General features: G+C 42.1%; 1 protein-coding gene across 1 annotated transcript in view; it reads right to left on the reverse strand.

Moving 5' to 3' along the window:
- The window catches only part of NCKAP1 (NCK associated protein 1), a 906912-nt gene that overhangs the window by 825235 nt on the left and 57178 nt on the right, over positions 1-24499 (reverse strand). The window contains exon 2 of the mRNA XM_069225777.1: positions 3938-4048. Within this exon, the coding sequence (XP_069081878.1) occupies positions 3938-4048 (111 nt within the window). The remainder of the gene's footprint in view (positions 1-3937; positions 4049-24499) is intronic.

Below are 24499 nucleotides of genomic sequence, written 5' to 3' on the forward strand. Positions count from 1 at the left end.
ACATATTGAGAGAGGGTTTCAAGGGACAGTGAAAGGTTACACCCCCCCCCCCAAGTATTTACCTGGTTCATTAAATGATGTACTTACAATTAGTCAGAGACACAAAGAAAGTAATGATTCAAATAAGATGCAGAGAAACAGCATTTTTTGTAAAGAAAGCCCCTTGACCCAGTTTGTGGCATTTTCATGTGGGCTTAAACATGTCGGTCTTCTAGCAAGGTCAAAGTATTCCTCTGTATTCTTGTTTTTTTAGTCTGCTTGCTAGTGATCAGAATAACATGTTTGCCAACTAGTAATTAGTTTTACCTTCCTGTTGTTGCCCACCTTTGTTTTTATCTGCATTACATTTGAAGGGAATAGGGTCAACAAAAAGCTCCTCTAATAAGGGTTGCATCCCAGAGTGATTCAACATTCTTGACTAATTTGAGGACGAGGCATTTTATGAAGCATAAACACCAAAGGGTGGGTGGGGCATTCCGTCCTAATAAGTGGAAGTTTGGGCTTGAGTGATATTTAACACCTTCCAAAGACATCAGTGACCGGACAATATCTGCAATATGCAACTTTAAGGTTCCCATTATCCTAGAGTACCTCTTTCTGGTTTCATGGAGAAAGATTACCTTGGCTAGGAAGTATTTTTGCAGCACCCTGTAGGTTTAATGTGTCAATTTGAGTTAAATGAATCACTTTGTGTTACATTAGGAGTGCCATACACCTGCTGAGATGCGTATTCTGTAATGGCTATCCTAAAGAGTAGTTGTCTTAAAATTAGGTAATCTTAATGTTAATCTTAAAATAACTATCTCAAGAGGATGTTTCATATTCAGAGAATCGCAAATAGTTCTGTCTGATATTTGCCTTTCCTAATGGTAGATGACCTAACTACACAATGACCTCTTGCCTGGAGTGATCGCCTATTGTTTGGGTAAAGACCCCAGCCTCCTCTCTGATCAATGTTTAGATCTTGGGAAGATTGATGCCTTCTTATTGCTAGCCCAGGTTAGCACCACATTTCTTTAAGCCCCTGTAATAGGAATAGTTGCTGGTTCATACACCGCCTTGTTGAAAAGATGAAGACTGTAGCTACTTTTGTTGAGTTTGCTGGGTAGAGGTCAGACTGCGCCGAAAGAGCCATCTTCGACCTGCAGCTAGTTTGTCCTGCAGCTTAAAACAAAGTTTGTGCTGCTTGATTTTGCTTTACCTTTCTTCAATTCTTCGTTTTTTTTTTTTTTGTTTTTTTTTAAGAGCCTCATAAACCTTCGGGGTAAATAAATATTTTACAATGAATAGTAGACTCCTCTGAGGGGATATCAGGTCTACAGGCAGCAATAACAGGAGTCCAGTAGTTATATGCGAGATGGCTATGTCTGCCTGATTAAACTCTGTTCTAGTGCCGGCAACAGAGATTGCATTGCATTCCATTCCTGGACAGTCTCTTCCACCCTTATGCAACGCCAGAAATGCTGGAGTAACTTCTCCATCCTCTTTGCACTGAAACTGTAATAACAACTAAGACCCTCATTAAAAGGTCCTGGTAACACCACAGACAGAATTTCAGATAAGGCAGAGTGCACTAATTAGTGGGTGTGGCATTACCACACCATTATACATTTGATCCTGAGGAACTGAGAATTGCCATGGTGATCCTTGTTCGTGCTCCAAATTCTGCATGTTTCCCACATTCTGGGTTGAAAATCTCATCTGCACCCAAATTAGGATTACAGAGGGAGTAGTACAAGTTCTGTACCAACTCATGGCAGTGCTCTTAGCCACTTTCAGGTCATGTAGCGTCCAAGGGCTTGTTTACCCTGTCTGATGGGAAAACCAATAGCCAAGAGGCAGAAGTCGGCAAATAAAGCCTTGTTCCTAACAAATTATTACTTGCTGTCCTTGTTAGTGTCCCTGATATATTCACAACACAATTGAGTCATTATGTGGAGAAACTGCACAGCAGGTTGTGATGCTTTAATGAGGTACCTTAGTGTGTCAGAGAGTGTTGGTTGCTTGCACAATCGTCACGTGAAATCATAATTCTGTTTAAAACATTTATCTTACTGATGCTTAGTACTGTGAACTCCTGAAGCAGCAGTCCTCACAGTCAACGAACAGTCACTTGTAGCAGTGCCCCTTCATGTAATCCTATTGAATGGATCAAATAATCTCACTGTAGCTAAGCACAGTCCAACCTCCCATCAAAATGATGTGTGAGCTCCAATTCATTTGCACATTCAAAACCATATGCATGCATACCTTCTCCCTTCCTTCCGGGTAAAAAGTGACCAAACATAAAACAGCACATATTAGCACATCACACCTGTTCCAGTTCAGATTTCTTAACAATGAAAGTGACTCACAGCCCTACACTGATTTTTTTCTGTCTCGTACAACATTAACATGCCCACAAACTCACCTCTCCTAAAGCAGGCTCACCCATCCATTACTCCAAGTGTTGCCTTCTACAGAGGTTCAAACACACTAACTGAGGGACAATTTCTGTCATCCAAAGGAAAGTCGCATCTTTTAATTTAGCTCACTTTTTTGAAGTTTGCCTCCTGGGAGAGGCTGGCCACGCTGATTCTCCTGTTTTTTACCTGCTGATGCTGACATGGTCGCGACTACCCACACAAAGTGGGTGTGGGTTCAGCATTACTACATTGGGAAGCATAAAAAAAAAAAACTCACAGGCTCCCTTTCTTTCACGTTCTCACCACCTTAACATTGCTACAGTCCCAATTACTAGTATAATGCTTTAGCACAAACCTTCTCGCAATTATGCCTCTAAAAATCTGCAAAGTTGCCTGACAAGACTGTACACCGCCTTCTCAACCAAATACAAATCGATACTAAATAATTTACATAATGGACAGTTTTTCGCAATGCAAACACTGCAACAACATACTTGACTATAGGCAAAAAAACGGAGTCTGAAAATGCTAAAGGGCAAACAAATGTTAAAAGTGGGTTACAAAAATAATGGTAACATAACAGTCAGGGAAACCAACTGCAAATGTGGCTTCTTCTTACCACTAACAATGGGAAGAATTTAAGATGAGCAGTACAAAAGGTTAAACCACTATTCAGGTAAGATTATTTTAAAAAGATTCAAAACATTTAAAAGGAGAATAGTCAATACAGTCTCCACCAACCATAAGTAAACTGCTTTCAAACAAATACCGGTGGGTCTGGCTGTTTTTTCAGTAAAAAAAAAAAGTGAGGCACCTGACAGAGGTTAAAGGTGCAAGTTACCATCTTAATGGTAAACCATGCCGTCACAATCAAGATAGGAGTTAAACACTCCATTAAAATGAGATGATATCAATCAAAAATACCAGCCATTATCAGTAACCAGCTACAAAGAACATCACAGGACTACAGTATTAATTCATAAACAACAATTGCAACAGAATCGAAAATAACCCATTCTGAATGTAAATGTGGGTAATATATAACATGCTTTCCTGAATACTAAAGGTTAAATGTTTAACACTTAATAGTTTGATAAATTGTGGATGAAGATCTGCATTTCCAATATGTGGTGAAGTTAACATTTTAACAGGGAGACACTCTGCACACGTATTAAACCTGTAACCATCATGTCATGTGGAACAGTAATTTTTCAACTGACAGATACAAAATCAAGCTGACTCTCACATTGACTAAAATTATGGAAATCCATCATAAAATGCAACACAAACTTTAAACACTTATGGTTTGAAGTCTGTATAGTTAAACAATAGCCCAGACAATAAAGAGAGAAAATTATTTTTACGGATATCAAAATGTATATTTAGTGTGTCACATTCTTCAAGACAAGGCTATGAGCTAATCAATTAAAGGACTCGCACATGCTTCCCAAAAGAGGTACAATCACTACCTTCTATTTTGTGTCAGCTCAACCAATCTCAGCCGCGAATTGCTTAGGTGACTGTCTACTTACATTGTTGTTTCGTGTTTCAACAGCAGGAAACTTCCGAACAATAAATTTCACAGCAGATTCCAGATTTTTGTCAATGAGATAGGATGGCTTTGCTTTGGGATCGCCACATGCCTAAAAAAACAAAGGAAAGCAAACATTGAAAATATAATTGTCTTTAAAACTGCAATAAACTAAAGTTAAATTGCTTTTTTGTGTGAGATGACATAATGGGGATAAGTGAAGGGAAAATAAAATTTTATGTATGCAAAGGGTGACAGTGTAGACGGCCTTGAGTGAAAACATTTGTAACCCAAGTATTCATAGAGTACAAAGGCAATGAGGGAAATACTACATTTGCATAATCCAAGTCTCCTTGATCACAATTCCATGTCTCGACAAACAATAAATCCAACAATATGAAGGGTAAGGCAGAAGCTAAAAAACATTCAAAGCAGTAATCACTGCACGCATGCAAATGTGCCAAGGCAAGTGTAACTATGCAGCTGATATTAGGTAAACAATTTTCCGGCTCACTGTGGTGTTCACTGAGCTTATTTCTGCTGTGTTTTTGACTACAGCTGAAGCAATCTCTCAAAAAAGCAGTGCGTGCAATAGCTGACAAAACACCTCCAATGAAAATAATGGTTGCAAATGTTTTCAATGCAGGATTTCTTTAAACTAAAAAGTATTTGAATGCTTTCTATGTAGTCCTTAAATGGGTTGAGCGATATATTTAAAGGGTTATAGAACTCTAACTGTCCTGAAAGAAACCTGTGATTCACACAAATGTATAAATCGCATACCATGGTCATCCAATTAAGAGTAGCTGAGGAACTTATAGGGACTCTAGACTTGTACTTAGCTTTGACATCAATTTCTATGGCAGTGTTGTGAAATATTGAGGTAGGAGCCATGGAGTATGAATGTGATGTGAAAAAGGGCAAGCGGGAAGGGGGAAGGCAAAATCTTTGCAAACCTTCCAAACTTGTCCTTGCTGGGGAAGCATTTAAACAAAAAGAGAGAAAATTACACATAAACATAGATTTGTAAAATGACAATTGACACGTGAAAAGGACTGTGACGTAGCAACATTGTCCTTTTTGCCAGCACAACAAATTTAAGACTAAATCCAGCAACTAACATTTTACACACATTTAACATAGGATATAACAGAATTTCAACAACAAGTAAAAGTATGCATCATTTAACACCAGATTTCATATTAAAACAATTGTTAAATAATCTAAAAACCTGAAAAGGGAAATGGTAGAAAGACAAAGGTTGCACATTTTGCATTATTAAATAATGAGATAAAAAGATTAACATGCTAAAATACTCATGTTAGCATGCAAACTGAACACCATCAGTGAATTACATTTATGTATTATTTTTTATTATTTATTTTTTTAAATCAAAGGCCTCAAATGCATGTCATTAAACAATCGATCAAGGAAGGAAAACATGGTGTCGATGAAAAATACCAAAGGAACTAATATTTAATGAAGGCATATAGGGGGTTATTCTAACTTTGGAGGAGGTGTTAATCCGTCCCAAAAGTGACGGAAAAGTGACGGATTTACCACCAGCCGTATTACGAGTCCATTATATCCTATGGAACTCGTAATACGGCTGGTGGTATATCCGTCACTTTTGGGACGGATTAACACTCCTCCAAAGTTAGAATAACCCCCATAGTCTTCTTAAAAATAAAAAAGCAATAATCTTTTTTAAAAGGTTATAGATGGCAGCTCTGTTGACCCCACCGTACTATAACGTATATGTCAATGGGTACAAGTATTTTGCGAAAATGATTTCTGAAGTCCTGCATTGTAAACAAGCAGATTCACAAGAGAGGAGCCACTTAGGTAGGTGAGAACTCAAAAAGGAGACCAAACCATACCTTTTCACAGCAGCATTCCATTCTCATTCTTAAACATCCTTTCCTTTGCCTACCCATTATGAGCTCTAAATGGTCCTCCCTCCATCTGCATATCCCCAGCCAAAAAGAACTGAACAGCAGTACACAGCTCCTTTACAGGATATCTGTCATTAACTATCACATCAACCTACCCTTTACTTTGAATGGTTTTATTTACCATTTAAGAGCCATATCGGAGTAATTATCAGTGTAAGGTTTTTATAGTCTGAATACATGGCCCAATGAACCACACTTATTGCCACAGGAATATGCTACTCAGCAAATGATAGCTTAACCGACAATGCAGAAAAATATTGACAATAATTATACACTGCATTCCCAATGAAGAGGTGTCCAAAAGCTGCAAAAAGTTGAGATTTTCACAAAATATTATTTATTTCTTTTAACTGAACAACGTGTAAAACCTAAAATGAGTGGACTCACCCAACTATTATAGACACTTTCTGTGCTGCATAATTTATTTGGTGCGCTGTAACTGTCTAGACCAATGGTTCCCAACCTGTGGTCTGGGGAACCCTAGGGGACCGCAAAGCATTCTCAGGGGGTCTACGACTGCTTAGAAAATGTAATAATATTAACAGGTTAGGTCCCCAGCCTTCAGAGGTGTGTCTGTGTGTCTGTGTGTCTGTGTGTCTGTGTGTCTGTGTGTGTTTCGGTCCCTGGGTTCCAATACTGATAAAGTGGGGGTCCACAGAAGTCAAAAGGTTGGGAACCACTTGCCACAGTTCCAATTACTAGGATAATGCTTTAGCACAAACCTCGCAATTATGCCTGTAAACATTTGCAGAGGTGAAATTATGTATTTAAGGACAAGCATGTTTTTATTGGCATTAGTGGCAGCATTAATCTGTTCAATGGATAGGACTGCTGGCGTACTTGACCTCACAATGAAGTTAATGTACTGCTCAACTGTTTAAGATGTAGCAAATGAGACAATGTAGTGGTACTCGTGAAAAGTAATAGGCAGGGTTCTGACCTTTACCCGGTTTGTATATAATTGCATAATTGTACTCTTGCAGTCACAACCCCTACCTCTCGATGCGAGGGGGCATCTAGGCTTTTGGTTTTCCAAAAATAGTGAGCAGTGGTTGGTGGTCAGTACTGATAGTGCAACGCTTTCTGTATAGAAACACATGAAAATGATCACAGGGCCGCACCACAGCCAGCCTTTCTGGCTGAGAATAGGCACATTCCATGTCAGACAGGCTTCGACTGGCATAGGCTACGATGCGTGTCTGAGCATTCAGCTGAACATTATGTTGAGAAGGGATTGTCCCCAGCCCCACCGGGGTTGCATCCTACTGTGACCTCAGTATGTAACCTGGGGTCAAAATAGGCCATTTCTGTGGTATTTTCAATCACGTTTTTTATTCTTCTGAAGCTTTGATCGCATTCAGGAGACCACTGAAAAGGAGCATTTTGTTTTGTCAAGTCTTTTAACGGGGCACTCACTGTAGCAAAGTCACAAATGTACCTTGAGCAATAACTGGCCATGCTCAATTAAGATCACACCATGGTGATATCTTGTTGGGGGCAAGTAACTGACAGCGCTTGCCCTTGATCTGGGTTAGGAGTCATTACTCCATCAGAGACTATGTGGCCAACAAATTTAGGTTTGGTTTTCTGAAACTCACACTTTGCCACGTTCGGAGTGAGATCTGCATCAGCAAGCAACTGGCACAATTGTGCAAGAGCCTTGTCATGCTCCTCTTGCGTTGCTCTAAATACTAGTATGCCATCCCTGTTATTAAAATAATGCGTGACAGGTTGACCTATTCGACCTGTAACATACTGAAATATTTCAGCAGCTGATGACAACCCAAAACTCTACTTTTTGTATCTGAACAAACCACCATGAGTTGAAAAAGTAGTGCTGTACCTGCAGTTTTCTTCCAACTCGAGTTGATGATAGCTCATGTCAGGAGAAGACTTTGGCTCCATTCAGCTGCATGATTATGTCTGCTAAGTGTGGACCAGTATGTCGTTCTCTCTCGAATACTTTGTTGGCCTGGTGTGCATCTGTGTTGTTATGAACCAGGTCAACAAAGTATTGTCCCTTTTTCGCACTACCACTATGGGTGAAACCAATGGCGTAGGACCGGTGGAGCGCTCAATGATGTCAAGCTTCAATAGCGCTTTTAGTTCTTTCTCAACAGCTTCTTGAAAGTGAATGTCCTCAATAAAGTCGCACTTTCATGGTCTTGAGCTCTTCAGGGCCATGAAACTGACTTACAATTTCAGATTGAATGTGAAGGTTGTAATTAAGACAGGGCAGTCCCATGCCAGCAGCAGTGGCAAAACTGAGTAGGCATGCACTAGACAAAGCTTATTGAAAGAACATGAATTGGTGCTTGTACTGATCCTGCTTTATGTCGCACTGTTGCTATGAATGACCGATGACTCTTGAACGGTTTGGAGGCAACCCACATGTATACCTTTGGGTCTGGCGGGTTGAGTCATGGCACAGGATACAGTCTCTTGAACTTGTCGACCGACAATGTTGATTAATGCATCACTGTCTATGATAAAGGTGATGGGGCAACCATTGACTTTTACTATAGTCTAGGGGGAGTGTCCAAATGGGTTCAGTTGTTTCGTTTAATTGTTTGCCTTTGTCTGTTGTTCTTCCTTGCAAGCAGCCAACCATCATGCGCATGTCGTTTCTTGGTCAACAACATCATGGTACATACATCATCTTCACTGGAGCTTGATAATGCCATTGTAGAGCATGTGTAGGATGAGCTTGATGACGATCGACTTTGTCACGTTGTCTGAACTGCTACTGCCGTTTGGCCTTATGGGCATGTCTAAAAAGCTTTTGGTATCCTGCTTGCATCCATTTGTTTTTTCTTGCTGTGACATATTTGTTTTTCCTTTCGTTTTGCAAACTGTTCTGAAGTGGTTTTCTTTCCTGCAATCTCTATACATCTGTCCCATGACAAGACATCTGCCATCATGGGGAAATGAAAACCCACATCGAAAAACACAACTTTTTCTTTGTTGAAGAGATTGAATGGTGTGCATCTACGTTGTACTTGGTTTTCATGACCAACGCAAATTCATTTTTCGCTGCTCCTGATTCCATATCACCATCTTGTTGATCTATTCTTTCATCCGCTCTTGCAACCAATAATATTTTCTCTAAACTTGGGCCCTCATTGCGAGTCTAGTGTTCTTGGGACCACCAGACTCGCCGTGTCGGTCTCACCATCGCAGAGCTGTCAGTGAAGACCGCCGTATTACGAGCTGTGGGGTTTGGCTGAAGCCAAACCTCCAAAACTCCGCCTGGCCCACCGGTACAGTTGCACCGCGTGGCCGGAGGGGACGACCTCCGATCCGGCAGTAGGCCGCAGGCTGCCGTCCGGATTACGAGGTTGCACACCACCAGGCTTTCTGTGGTGGTCACCTCAGCACCAAAAGCCTGGCGGTCATGCACCCGGCGAAAGGAATCTTCATTCCTGTCGCCGGTACACACGTCAACACACATACACACAGTCACCCTCACCCGTCCATACACTCACAGGCACTCTCCCCCCCCACTCCTTCATGCACACATGCACATATACAACTATTCAGCATACGCATACATGCACTCAGACACATCCACTCACTCGCATTCATCCAGACGCGCACACACATACACTCGCAGACACGTACGCATTCAGCACCCCATCCGCAAACACACTCAGCCAAACACACCACAGACCCCCTACTCCCCCCCCCCCCCCTTTCGGACTCCCACTTACCTCTTCCATCGAGGACGATGTCCGGGAGGGGATGGGTCCTGGCGGACTTCCCTCTCCGCCACCACCACATCAGCAGGACATCGCCAAGCCCTATTACGGCTTTTAATACAGAGGGCAGAGTCATGCTGGCGTGGCGGTGCTGGCAAGGGAACAGCCTCTGCACCGCCGACTGTCAGAATGAATGATGACTGCTCTCCGCCTCAAAAATGGCGGTGAGCAGCCACCACTCGTAATTTGGCGGTCGAATGGCGGGTTCGGCTTTGGCGGTCAATGGAATTGACCACCAAAGTCGTAATGAGGGCCTGAGTGTCGCTCTCAACATGCGTCTTCTGAAAGAAAGTCATTGATGGCTCTGACGGGTATGGCTACTTCATCACTAATTTTACTAAACTTGCAATACATCAAGTCTTTCAACAAACTCATCCATCGTTTCACCAGCTTTCGGTCCCACTTGATTAAAAATGTACCTTTCAAAGTTGACATTCGGCATTGGATTGACTTTGGAGCCCAAGGCTTCTTTCATCAGATAGCATGATATTGCATCAGTCTGTGAGATTTTCTTCATTATTTCTTTTACTCAGTTTACCGGTAAAGTTCTTTAAATGCTCAATGATTTTCTTATCGTCTACAAGGGCATTTATGAAGTCATCAAACATCTCGAGCCATCAATCTGGCACCAATATTTTGCTTGTTATTGGTGTTGAATGGCGGTGGTGGTTTCAGAAAGACAGCTGCACCTTACTTAGTGCTCTTTTCTATCACCCTTGAGAGCATATGCTGTTCAGATAATGGCCGCTGTTCACCAGGATGCGTAACCTCTGCAAGCATTGGCTGTGGCTCGCACCTTGGTCATCATGCCCAATCGAAGGTTGTAGATCGTCATTTTCTTTCTTGACGGTGAGTAACGATTCCTTTTCTCGTATTTGATCATTGTTGCATTTAGTTTTGATGCATCCTACCTGGTTGTCACTGTGTTTAGATATTCCTTTTGTATCAATGAAGTCTCTGTGTTATGGCACTACAGTATTTCTCCTTTCAGACTTCCCAACGAATTCTGGTGGGATTTTCACAGGGCCTTCTACTTCTTTGAGGGCTGTACATGGGTTAGAGTGAAGCTTCGACTTCACACACACCAACTTCGAATTGCTTCTCTTCGATTTAGTGCATGTGGCATGCACAAACAGTTTGCTGTAACATTGAAAACTCTCAGGAAGAGCAGTCTCGTAAATTTGGGACACAGAGATCCTACCCATTGGTAGTTGAAGTGTCCTCACTAGCCCGGGAGCATGTAAATGACCACGCCATATGTGGAGGTCATTATCTGACATCTTTATTCCTCTGCATTCGATCACACACTATTCACGGATGACATCATAACCATTGATAACTACACCTTAACAACTCCCAACAAGTTATGCAAATCCTTTTTGAGTCTGCCTAAACCTGCAAGGGCCCTAGCACACAAAGGTTCATGACACTACAAGTCACTCTAGCTTTGACCCTGTACACGACAAAGAAGACCTTACTGTGGCAAGAGCAATTAATTTGCCTAATCTCTTATTTTTAATAAGTCATTTGATGATTAAACAATAACACCTGGGTCAGTCTGAAACTTAGGTTTGAAGCAGGGGCACCTTTTAGCACCAAGTTGTTCTGCTTTCACATGGATGACTTGGGTTATCAACAAGCCAAAGTAAGGTCGCTCTCCCTAAAGAAGAGATCCCGTCTTTTTGTGGTACTTCAATTAGCAGATCAAAGAATCATGAAGGGACAAGCACCGTTTTGTGCAAATTATTATAAGCTACTGAGAACTCTAATGAAGTTAACAAGCAGGTCTTGAACATATTTAATGCAAAATAAATATATTTTGGGATGTTAGCAGAGGAGGCCAGATGGAAGATGATTTTTTTTTTGTTTTTTAATAATAAGTAGGTGGAAAGGAGGACATGGTATAATTGTTCGGGATTCTGGCTCGAAGAATAGACCAGCTAAATGCCAACTATCATTAGGCCTCAATTGGCAGCACATCTCTCTGCAAGACGTACTGTCATACGTTCCTTCAAATCTACATAGAGTGCCTTCATGCAGGAGTATCACTCTCACATCATGCTATAAACTATTTGGTGCATTGTTCTAACTTCCAGGACGTGCTTCCTTCTGAATACATACTGGACTACTTTCTATCAGAAAAGTACCCTGGAGCATCATGCTGTTTGTCAAATTCATTTATTTATCTCTAACATGAATTCCATACAGACAGTAATATTTATTTAGCTACTTTTTGTCATTGCACTGGTAAAACAAAGAGAACTGGGTTTAATATAATAAATGGCATTTGTGCACAGAGCACATATAAACAGCATTTGTGAATGCCTAAGTTTAAATTAGTTTGCACAATAAGGCCAGACTGATGCCATTCAGTTTTATAACCAAGGCAACATCCCTTACATTAGCACATAGAGGACTTCACCTGAAATTACAACACACTCTTTCTCCAATGCTGGTCATAATCAAAGCAAAATTAATGCCAGACCAGCACTGGTCTAAGGGAATGAACCTTTCCTGCTGAGCTTTCAAAACAGATGGAATAGGCACAATTCTCCACTGATTGAGAATATTTGGGCTCCCGAACTCCTTGGTTCAAGCTCGGATCTGTTTAAAAAGTTTATTTTACTACCAAAAAGTTTTCCTAAGGAGTAGATAGGACCCAAAAATTAATCTTTGACCTTTTTTGGGAATGTACATAATTATGGCTCTTTGAACTTAAATACCACTTTGAACTGGGATGACTGTCATATGTGACACTTAAGGAAACTGCCAGAGAAAAGCTGGGGCTAAAATCAGGGGCAGCTGGTGGGGCAGCACGTAGGGGAGGGGGGATGGGGACAATAATTATTTTTTTTAATTTAAAAATAACACTTTCCTGCCACACCACGCCACCTCACCTCAGTGCTTCTGCCTTATCCCCCCTACACCCTATCCAGACACAGTATGGGCCGGGAATGGCCTGAGCGGGCTAAAATGCCACTCAGGGAGGGATTGGGAATCTGCACTTGGTCTCCACCCGCCTGTTAAACACAGTAGGATGGAAAGTTCTAAGTGCGCATGTCAGTTTGGCTGGCCTTAGACAGCCGGCTAAACCGACATGTGCCCCTGGAGTCCAACTAGCACTCCTTCTCCCCACCACTTGTAATGCGGAGAATGCTGACCCCGCCTCGCCCTACCTTACCGGAAAAGTCAAATTATAATAAAAATGCTTTTATTTTTCTGCTTCCTCCTTTCAGAAGGGGGGCGGCGCTCCTTCGCCATAATGGAGGGGCCAAACCTGGTTCAAATACTATGGAAAGTGTTGCTTGAATATTGCCCAAAAAATAAAACTCAGATTATTTTTTTGTCAACTATTTAGTGGGAAAATATATTTACCTGTGAAACTCAATTTCCAACATTACTTACCACATAAGTATTTGCTTTCAAGTCTATCTTATTTCCTTGGGCAAGTTGAAGTATGGTTGGAAGACTGTCCTAACTATTTACAGGATTCTCGGGGTTTGCGTCTGAGTCATTGCTCTATTTTCCATGTTTCTAGCTGGTACTGGATATTGGACACTTGTTAAAATCAATATTCAAAATGATTGTATCTTTATACCTGCTACGAGACAGAAATTGAGGGTTGGGTAAATTCATAGACCTTGCTGGGCAATGAACCCAACAGTTTAATGGCAAACTCAATACCCAGAGAAGCCTGGTCTACTGACATCTTCAGAAAGGGCAAGATGAACCTTTGATACGTATATAAAGCTAAATAAATACCGTTCCATCTCCTGGCAGGCACAAAAATAACACAGAGTTAAGTAAAAAGATAAGTGTCACACTCAGCTGGTCAGAACTTTGTGAAACATGTTCCATTTGATAATTGGATGCCCTGATAAGAAGAAATGTTATTTTTGTTTGGCAAAGGAAGGACGGTTTGTATAAGTATAAATTACTTTTTACTATACATCTCCTTTCAGTGCACCACATTCTTCAAACGATTCTATGCTTGTGGTTTTTATCACGTTAAGATATTTAAGTTCAAATCTAGCACAATGATGTGATCTAACAGGAGGTGTGCAGCCATTTTGTTAAACCATCATTTTCACAGGAGCCTATAAACATCAGAGGGCACTTCAGCTAAATTCACTGTTTTTTCTGCATTATGAAATTTCAGATTAATTTTAACAAGATTACATAATCTTAAAGAAACTTGATAGCCATCTTTGGGACACTGCACCCTATTTAAACCAAGAACCAGCAAAGTGTTGTGGCATGGTATCAAGGCTTCAGATTAGCTAGTACCCGCTGGTAGAGCTGTAAAGAATGAGAGCTCCAGGAATTACTATGCACTTCAAGACGGATCCTGGAAGAAGCTAAGTACAAGACTTGGAATCTATCTATACAGTTAGATTATAAAAATCCCTGCCCTGATAGAGTGCTCAATGTGTACAATGCAACTATAAAGAACTTTGAGGGAGGACTCCTAGTACTCAGTGCATGCATTAATAGCACTCGAACACTGAAAATAAATGGTGATGGTTATCATCATGCCCGTTTACTTTGTCACAGTGAAATTCATCAGGAAAGTGAGAAGGGCAAATTCCAGGTTTCACGAGCAGCCAATCAGTAGAAGTGAAAAGACTTTAATCAAGAGGAAAACAAATGCTTTAACAGTGCTTGTTAATAGGCTCGCCATCCCCAGACAAATGATGGAGGGCCATGTCTGGAAAGTAGACAGATAAGGCGAGTGCATCACCTAGCACTGAATAGGTGAGGATGGATAAACTAAACTACACCTTCTATGGCCAGAAATAAGGTTTTTGTGTGCAGCCATCAGATGGGCCTGTTGTTTGCTCAGGGGAGGCCAATTTCTACATCACAATGAAAAAGCTTTTTTTACTTTAGATCTCGACTGGTAGCAACTAGTAGTACAGTCAGTACCAGCATAATCATACCTGGTTGGAGAGGTACATGCAAGCAAACCGCTAAATAATGGATAGGAAAGAACAGGAAAGAACCTGAAAGAAGACGTCTTCACACTAAAGTACACTACAAAGCTGTTGAGAGAATACTTGCCACAACTAAGCCAGCCCTGTGAAGGCTGACAACAACTTCCCAGGGACTGGATATGAACAACTCTGCCTGAAAAGAGAGAAGAGGAAAAAAATATAATAATCGCTAGATCCTTGCCGCAGGTCATCTGCTTCCAGTAAAGGAAGGACAGACTCCATAAGGACAACAGTATATTTAGTCTCTGAACAGGTGCAGTCTTTGTCTGCACTGGGAATCAAACAGGCACAATCAGTCACGAAAAAACTTTCCCAGAGCATGTCAAACTTGAAGCAAAGCAGGCTTGGGCAAACTGAGTTAAAAAACAACAGGCAGACTGGTATATCAGCAAACACCAGCTGGTGAGAGCCATATTGAAGAATTATAGTTGTAACATTTTCCCATAGATTTTCGACCTTTCTTGTTTGCCAGTGTGGAGACAGAATTCTTCATTAGACACCAAACAGTCAATTATAAGCAGAAAAGCAAAAGCAGAGGTCTACTCTTGTTTTTTGTGTTCATTCAGGACATTTTTACCAGAATACAGTTAGTAATACAAAAATGACTGAAGAACCAGACATTGGATAAAGGGCAAGTCAAGTTTAAGAGTGAAATATTTGTTTGAAGCAAAGCCACATTCTAATATTTTCAACACTATACAAGTAATGTAAATACCAGTTTGTTCCATGCCTTGTGTGAGAAGCTCATCCTATGCATTTTTTCTGTGTGGGAAATTGGATTATTAGTTGGGATGGGCGACTATACACCTCAATGAATAATTACAACCTTTGTCCGAGTGAAGCTTCAAAGTCACTAAATTTAAATGAGCTCAAAGCAGTGGAGGCTATCACACAGAGAAAACAGCTTACCTTGGGACAGTGTGTAAAGTATTTATAAGTACCAAAACAACAATAAAGTCAAAAAGTCAAATCACAAATCCCAAAATGAATATGAAAAAAGAGTACAATTGAATAAGAAAAATGACACAAAAATGACAAACATCCACTAAATTGAAACAGAGATATGACTAAGTTTCAAGTACGAATAGCACCAAGAAGCACAATGTGCCAATGATATTCAATGGTCGCAGTTGATCGGGACCTAGCTGCAATTTGAAGCTGGCCCGATTGAGTGCAGGTTGGATAAACCAACCAGGTTCCTCCTGGTCAAACATTTTACCTTCTGACAGTCCTTTAAGTCCCAATCCACCACAGCAGCACAGTTCTAACCACCCTCGGGCCACCAGGGGAACACTAAGAGGCACTTCGAAACCACAGTGCAGCAAGCACAGGCCAACAGCAGGGTCCGGTCCAGGTCCAGTTGCCACTGGTCAGCTGGGAAGGTGCAGGAAAGGACTCTTGTAGCTTGCTATATGCCTGTGGCTTGAAGAGGAGGTCAGCCTCATAACCCTTGGAGCCAACTTTTTTGTCCTGGGTATAACAGGGAACAGAGCCAGTCCTTAAGGTATCCTCTCAGGGCACAGGCAGCACGTCCAATCTTTCTCTTTTTTTCTTCAGGTCTCGCACTGCTCTGAAGTGGGTGCCTGGAGGGGCCACATTTATGCCTGGCACAAGCTAATGGGTGGGAATGACCCCTGGGTACACCATAACCAATGCAGTAAAGTTCCTAGGGACAACCCTGCCCATGTTGGGAACTTTCCAGATGGCTGATGTCTTCGGTCAACTTGGTTTCTGCCTGTGTGTGGGGAGTGTGATATGGTAATCCTAGTACATCCAACGCTAAACTTCATCTGTACCCCTAACAAACCCACAGACAGATGCCTGGTAGGACAAAAGCAGAATTCTTTAGCACCAGTAGCATTCAAATTCTAGGCTCTGATACACTTTTTATCATACACTAGGGACTTAAAGGCACATTAAATATAGCAATTAGGAATATGCGAAGTCAAGTCACGTTTAGAGAGGGAGCACAGGCACTTTACTACTGGTTTGCAGGGTTAAAGTGTACAGAGTATAAAAGTCAGCAAAAATATAGGATCCAGTAAATGGCGTCCTCTCCCCACTCTGGTGTGGGGGGGAGGGAGGGTGCTAGAACGGCCTTCCCAGATCCCAGGGAGGCATCGAAATAAAGAAGGAGAGAGTCTCCCCTTTCCATCGATGCCTTCATGGCGTGTGTGTGTATATATATATATATATTTTTTTTTTTCAGGCATAGACCGCTTTCAGGCAGCAATAAAAATGTCAAGATTACTCTTGTGATTATGTTGCTGCTAGAGAAAGAGATCAGACTTTTGTCTAGTGGAAGTTTTGACGCCAGAAAGTAGCGCAGAAGGTTTATATGCCTCCTGCAAAGAACACAGCTGCATTTTATGTGAATAGCGGAGTGGATTAGTAAAGCCAGCCATTACCTGTGCTTTAAAACAAACTAAATGTATGTGAGAGGGGGGCTATGAAGAGACGAAGGGCACTTTTGCTGGGTGGTAGTGTGGGAATACAAGGAGGTGGTCATGGGACAGGCGTGCCAAAAATGATTGTCGCACTGGGCGCCACTAGCACAAGAGGCTGTGATGATGGGAATGTGGCAAGATAAAATAATAGTGTGTTTTTTGCCAGTGTCTTGAGAGAACCTGCTGATTGAAGGAAGAAGCAAAGGTAAGGTGACTGACATTTATTGTTGCACACATCACACAAACTAACACACAAACCAGCAATTTTGCTGACACCTGTCTTCTACGTAGGCTAGTGTTTTAGAGAGACAGCTTAGCCAGTAGCAGAGATGGAGTCTCGTTGGATGACTGCTGCTGAAGCCGGAAATCGGGTTATGACAGACAGCTATGAGGCAGTCTCAGAGACAGAGACATCAGATACTGAGACAGCATCTGAGGGAAAGGACAATGGAGCACAATCTGGGAGTGATTTTTCAGTTGACATAGTCCCATCCGGCAAAACCTCTTCCAGTGATTGAGGGAGACGGTAAGGACAGTCATGCTGTCCCTTTGCAAGCACAGTCTGTGCAGCGGGAAAACAGTGGGTTAGCCCAACCCAGAGAGCAGGTGCGTGCAGCGGCAAGCAGAGACAGAGTGCTCTCTTGGAAGCCCCCCCCCCCAATTTAGTTCAGCCCCAAATTCCACCTTTTACTGGTGAGGTTGGATGTAAAGTCGATACGGCCAACTTTTTGCCAGTCGACTACATCCATCTTTTTCTGGATGTTGACTTCCTTCAGCAAATTGTGCAGCAAACAAATTTCCGTGCAGAACAATTTCTGAGCGAGCATGGAGGCACTCTAGGGCCCAGTTCTAGGGCACGCCAGTGGACTTCCACTTCGCTGGCAGACTTGAAGATATTTTTGGGCTTTACGCTCAAAGTGGGGTTAGTGCAGAAACCCACCTTGCAGTCCTACTGGATGACTCGCAGGGTTTGAGTAACCCCTCCCCCCCATCTTCACACCGTGCATGAGCAGAGATCGTTTTTGCTTGGGCAGCACATGCTGCATTTCAATGACAATTGTGCTGCATTGCCCTGGGACCATCCACACCAAGACAGGTTGTTGAAAGTTTGGCCTGTCGTGGAACATTTGTCTGCCAGGTTTCCAGAGACCTATACTACTGGAAAGAATATAGCAGTCGAAGAGTCCTTGATCCTGTACAAAGGGCGGCTGCTCTTCAGACAGTATATTGGGAGCGAAAGAGCTCGCTATAGCATCAAGCTGTACACGCTGTGAGAGCTCTTCTGGCTATGTGTACAGCTTGAGAGTGTATACAGGGAAGGACTCCACACTAAACCCTGTAGGTTGTAACTGCAAAGAATTTTCGCAGAAGCTTGTTTGCATGAAGCTCCAGAAATTCTAGAGTACTGAATTGTGTTCCAATGACCTGCTCGCAGTCAAGTTCTTGGATAGGTGCTCACTACAATTCATGATGAGAGCACTTCCACCATAACGGTTTGCGGTCAGATAGCAACAGTCCACTAGCCCATCTGTATACTTGATTACAATAAGAAAATGGGCGGAGTAGACCAGAACGACCAGGTTCTTCAACCATACAATGCGCATCGTAAAACTCACACTTGGTACAAGAAACTGTTTACCCACCTGATCCAGATGGCTACATACAATGCGTACGTTGTTTATTGTCAGACAACCACAGGAAGAATCAAGTCTGTGCAGTTGTCTGCAACTGAAAGCCTCACTGATGCTACAGAAGCTGCAGCCTCCATTTCGTATGTTCTAGCGGATGTGGCAAGGCTGCAGGAGCGACACTTTGCTGATCCCATTCCTAAAACACTCCAAAAGGATCATCCATGTCATAGCCAGGCCTCTGTTTACCTACTTGTTTTACGTTGCATCATACTAAAGCAAAGTTCTGGGAAATCGACTGAGGTGGAGCGGACGTTGGGTAAACCTTTCAGTGGCTGTGCATTGATACTGAACGTCCATGGGCCACTGCTTTGTTAGGCAAGCAGCCACAGAATTTTAGTTCATCTACTCCAGGAAATCATAGACTTTCTTATGGCCCGCTTGACAGAAACGTGGCAGGTGTCCTGTTCAATTAATGTTCATTATAGTGCCCATACTGCACATACTTGTGGACAGAACATATGCCACATTGTCATGCAGTACCCGGTGTGGAAAATTTTTGAGAGTGACTGAATTTTGAAGTGCTTTTTGGGGATCATGTGTATGCTAAACAAGGACCACCATGATTGCAGAGAACAAGAGTAATATAATAACTCAAACAAATGTCCTGTGGGACATATTCACCAACATTTCTACTTGTTTTAAAGTGTGCAAACTCTATTCGTAGCTTCACTTTCAAAGCAAAAGTAGAAATGTTGGTTAATTAGTCCCACAGGATATTTGCTTGACTTTTTACTTTAGAGAACTTAGGTAGTATTCACCATCCTGTCTGTCTTAGTTTCAACTGTAGATATGCTCGCTCAGTTCGAGGAATGGGCCTTGCAAAGCATACGCGGACACCCCCAACTTGCATCCACGAGCTGGAAGGAGTTGGATTTAGCGCAGCAAGTGCGCTGATGGTGCATGAAAGACATGTTTTCTTGAGCTTCAAGTAGCTAATGGTTGAAGGCATTAGTATAGGTTCACTTGGCAATTACTTAGGATTAGTCAGGACTCTGATGAGGCACAAGACATGAATAAGAAAAAGGTAGGTGTGCTTCACCAGGGATATTGCACAGGTAGGAGGCAGATAGTAAAGGTAGTACATATGCACATCATCTACACCTATGGATTCAAACCCATTGTCGCCAAGCTGGCACTGAAGGACAATGACACATATAGGTCAGTGTTTGGCCTGCCTGCCATGTTCATCCTCCATCAGAACTTAGTAGATGTTCAATTTGCTGTATGATAAGTGCACTACAGTCACAGCACTGCACATAACGGTGGCTGGGACATATGCTACATTCTCACGAACTACCCTGTGTGTCAAACACTACCCTGATTCATAGTTTATGACGTTCTCTTTAGAGAACTTCCTGAAAATTCTCCAGCATGTCTGCTTTAATTTCAAAGGTAGATCTTTTCAAGGCATAGGCCTTACAAGGAATACTCTGAAACCGCCAACTTGCATCTACAAACTGGAAGGAGTTGCAGAGTGAATGCGCTAAAGGAGCATGAAAAACATGTCTTCCTGAGCCTCATGTGGCTGTCATGGGAGCGATTAGTCAAGGTTCCTTACACATGCCTTCGGTAATGTTCAGGAAGAAGGAGGCGGTTACTTGACTGGTGGTAAATGTAGTCAACTGTATTCCGTCCTGTGGCGTATGAATGTGATGGGCCCTTGTCTGGTGGCAGTAAATTGATGTGAGTGCAGTGATTGGTTGGATTGGGCCCGTGGCCAGCGGTATGAAAGTGTTGTGTGTAGTGCGTGAATGCCGTGTAAATGGACCATAAAACGGTGGGTATTGTGAAGTGGCTTTATGGCTCACCTTCAGAAAGCTTGATTTCAATATTCAGATACACAGATAAGTATTCATGCTTTGAAACCATAATTTCTGAAAGTGCTAAAACCAACCAGTGTGAGTGGTGGATTCATTTTAACATGCTAGTACCATGGGAGACCAAGGGTGTAGGGCTTGTGTGGCTCTCACCAGTTTTCCTTCACCCAGAATCCCCTTGAAATCATAAACTTTGCTTAAAAAACACATTTTCCATAAGGGAAAGTCCTGAAATCTTCAGGCAGCCACACATTTCCTACCACCTAGAGTTCCCCTAAACCTCCAGAGAAAAACGTTGCCTCACTTGTGTGGGTGGGCAAGTGACCGCAACAAGGAAGGGCCCAAAACGTATTGTGGAGACTTCAAAATTACCCATCACAAAAGTCTGGTTTTGTAAGACAATCACCTGTGTCTTTGGTCCTGGGCTCGTTGGCCATATAGGGAAACCCAGACATTTGTTTTAAACAATTTTTCCTTGGTTTTTCGTCACATAAACTACAGAAGTGTGCAGGGATCCACAAAATTCTTACCACCCAGTGTTTCCCCACTTGGCCTGAGAAACACACAATCCCACCTGTGTGCGCCTGTGCCTAGTGACCGTGGCAGGAATGGATCATTCAAGGGTCAACAGTAGCCCTCATGCAAGGACTACCATTGACCCTTGTGTGATCCATTCCTGTCACGGGCACTAGGCCCAGGCACATGAGTGGGATAGCGTTTTTATCAGGACAAGTTGGGGAATGCTAGGTGGTAAGACGTTTGTGGATCCATGCATATTCTTGTAGTTTACTTCAAAGAAATGCAAGGAAAAATACTGTTGTTACTCAACATTTCACCTTTGTAGCGTATTCTGGGTAAAAAGACTTTGGGGAATTATTATTTTTTTTATTATAAATGTCTCGGTTTGGTAGGTTTCCCTAAGTGGTTACAGATCCCAGGACTAATTAGTACACTCACGTCAGTCATCATTATCGCCACAGTACGTTTTTCGGCCCATTCCTGTTGCAGTCACTTGGCCTACCCACACAACTGAGGTACCATTTTGTATCGGGAGACTTTGGGGAATGATGGGTGGAAGAAAGTTTGTGGCTTGCCTCCGACTGCAGAACTTTGCATCTCTGAAATGTGAGGAAAATGTGTTTACACGAATGTAGATGTTTGCACAGGTTTCTGGGTGACACAACCTGGTAACAACCCCACAAGTCACCTCTTTCTGGATTCCCCTAGGTGTCTAGTTCTAAAACATGTATAGGTTTGCTAGGTTTCTATAGGTGCTGGCTCAGCTAGTGGCCAAATCCACCGCTAGATAGATACTTTGCAAAAAAGTGCATCCGTTTTCACTGAAAAAATGTGGTGTCCTCATTGTGTTATGGGGCATTGCCTGTTTCGGGCACTGGGCCTACCCACACAAGTGAGGTGGCATTTTTAATCGGGAGACTTGGGGGAATGCTGGCTGAAAGGAAGTTTGTGCCTCCCCCTCGGATTCCAGAAGTTTCCATCACCGAAATTCGAGGAACAAGTGGTTTTTTGGGACAAATTTTGAGGTTTGCAAGAATTGGTGACAGAATCTAGTGAGAGTCCCACAAGTCACCCCCTTCCTGGTTTCCCCTAGGTGTCTAGTTTTCAACAAGCATTTGCAATGCAATGGGTCTTGCGTTTGATCAAGTTAGAACTGGACATTTTCTGCCAATTAAATTGAAAATGGAAAGTAAAACAGTTGACATAAGCGAGCTGATTCAGAGTGACACTTCTGCCGTGAGCGCGAAGGAGAGACACAAAAGGAAAAAGAAGTTCGCTCCCAGTCAAATGTATTGGTAAAAAGTGCAATTATACATGTAACAAGGTCGGTGTTCAAGGCGGTAAATCAACCTCCCCAAGGAGGGACAAACGTAAAGCATTTACCAATGATGATAAAGGATTTTTGAAAGGAGAGTCCACAAACGAGTGATATTGATGGGCAGGCGGTGGGCATGGTTAAAGGCCCACTAAAAATGTGTGGGTTTGGTAGGTTTCTCAAGTTGTGGCTGAGCTAGAAAGCCCAAAATCCACAGCTAGGCACTTTGCAGAGAACACACCATTTTTCATTAGAAAAATATGATGTGTCCATGTTGCATTTTGGGGCATTTCCTGTTGCGGGCACTAGGCCTACCCACGCACTTTTTTTTTATCGGGAGACTGGGGGGTAGAACACAGAATAGAAGGACAAGTGTCATTGCCAATTGTCTCTCTCTACATTTGCACCTTCCAACTGTAAGACAATGTGTAAGAAAGAAGTCATTTTTAGAAATGCTGTGTAATTCATATACTAGTATGGGTATCCCCAAATTCAGAGATGCGCAAATAACCACTGCTTCGAAACTCCATATCTTGTGCCCATTTCAGAAATACATAGGTTTCCTGGATACCTATTTTTCACTCTTTATATTTTTCCAAATGAACTGCTGTATACCAAGTATACAATGAAAACCCATTGTAAGGTGCAATTATTGGCTCTGGGTACCTTGGGTTGTTGATGAATCTACAAGCCCTATATAGCCCCGCAATCAGGTGGGTCCATCAGACTTAACGGAATAATGCTTTAAAAAAATCTGCCATAGCTGGAAAAAGTTACAGAAGTGAACGCAGACAGAAATGGCTGTTTTTTTCAACTCAGTTTAATTTTTTTTTTATTTCAACTGTTACTTTCTGTAGGAAAACCTTGAAGGATCTACACAAATGATCCCTTGCTTAATTCAGAATTTTGTCTTCCTTACAGGATTGTTTAGCTGTCCGGGATCCACCATTGGTTTCACACCCATTTCTGTCACTAACTGGAAGGAGGCTGAAAGCACAAAAAATTGTAAAAATGAGGTATGTCCCAGTAAAATTCCAAAATTGTATTGAAAATTTTGTTTTTCTGATTCAAGTTTGCCTGTTCCTGAAAGCTGGGGAGATGGTGATTTTAGCATTGCAAACCCTTTGTTGATCCCACGTACAGGGAAAAAAACAGATGCTGTCTTCTGCAGCACTTTGTTCCCCATTTTTCTCAACAAGCCCAAACTCTGGGTACCTCTAGAATCCCAATGATGTTGGGGGAAAAAGGAGGCAAATTTGGGGTGGATAGCTTAAGTGGACAAAAGGTTATGGGGGCGTAACAATGAACTACCCCAAATATCCCAAAAACGGCTCAGCACTGGGTGGCAGCAGCAAAGGGGCCAATTAAATCAAGCAAAAGCTACGTAGATTAATAAGTAACTAGCTAAGTAAGCAAGTAGGCTGCACTGTTCACAGGAGAGCTAGTTACAGGTAGATGAAGGGCCAGCAATTACTGATGAGCTACTCACTGGAGAAGCCTGCTGTAGACCTGCTAATATGTCATTTTATTGCAAGTAGAATAATGCAAAACACAAACAATAAAATAGAAATAATATTTTTGAGACAGGGTAATCTTATGAGTTGTTTAAGGGCAAAACGTTCATGGGCAGAGGCTTCAAGGGGGGAGCAATTAGATTAATAATGATGACTGAAAGGCTTTGCGGTGAAGGACGTATGGTTTAGGGTGAACGATGCAGGGTTGAAGGATTAAAGGGTTTTAAGGATGAAAGCTTTAGGGTGAAGATTGGAAGGTTTAATGGGTTCATGGTGAAGGGTTTTGAGTGAATAATGAAGGGGTAAAGGGATTAGATGTGAAAGGTGATGGGCTGAAAGATGAACAGTGAAGGGCTTAAGTGTCAAATGGTAAGGTCTTAAGTATTTATGCATGAAGGGCTTGGGGTGGGAGGTTATGGATGAAGCTGTAAGGGTGAAGGGAATATTGGTGTTTGGTAAAGGTATCATTAAAACAATAAGGGAATTAACTGCATGCATCTGCAGGAGGTCATTATTGACCCTTTTTAGGTTTAATTCTTCAGTCATGGAAAAC

Source organism: Pleurodeles waltl, chromosome 3_1, assembly GCF_031143425.1.
Source record: "Pleurodeles waltl isolate 20211129_DDA chromosome 3_1, aPleWal1.hap1.20221129, whole genome shotgun sequence".
Taxonomy (NCBI): domain Eukaryota; kingdom Metazoa; phylum Chordata; class Amphibia; order Caudata; family Salamandridae; genus Pleurodeles; species Pleurodeles waltl.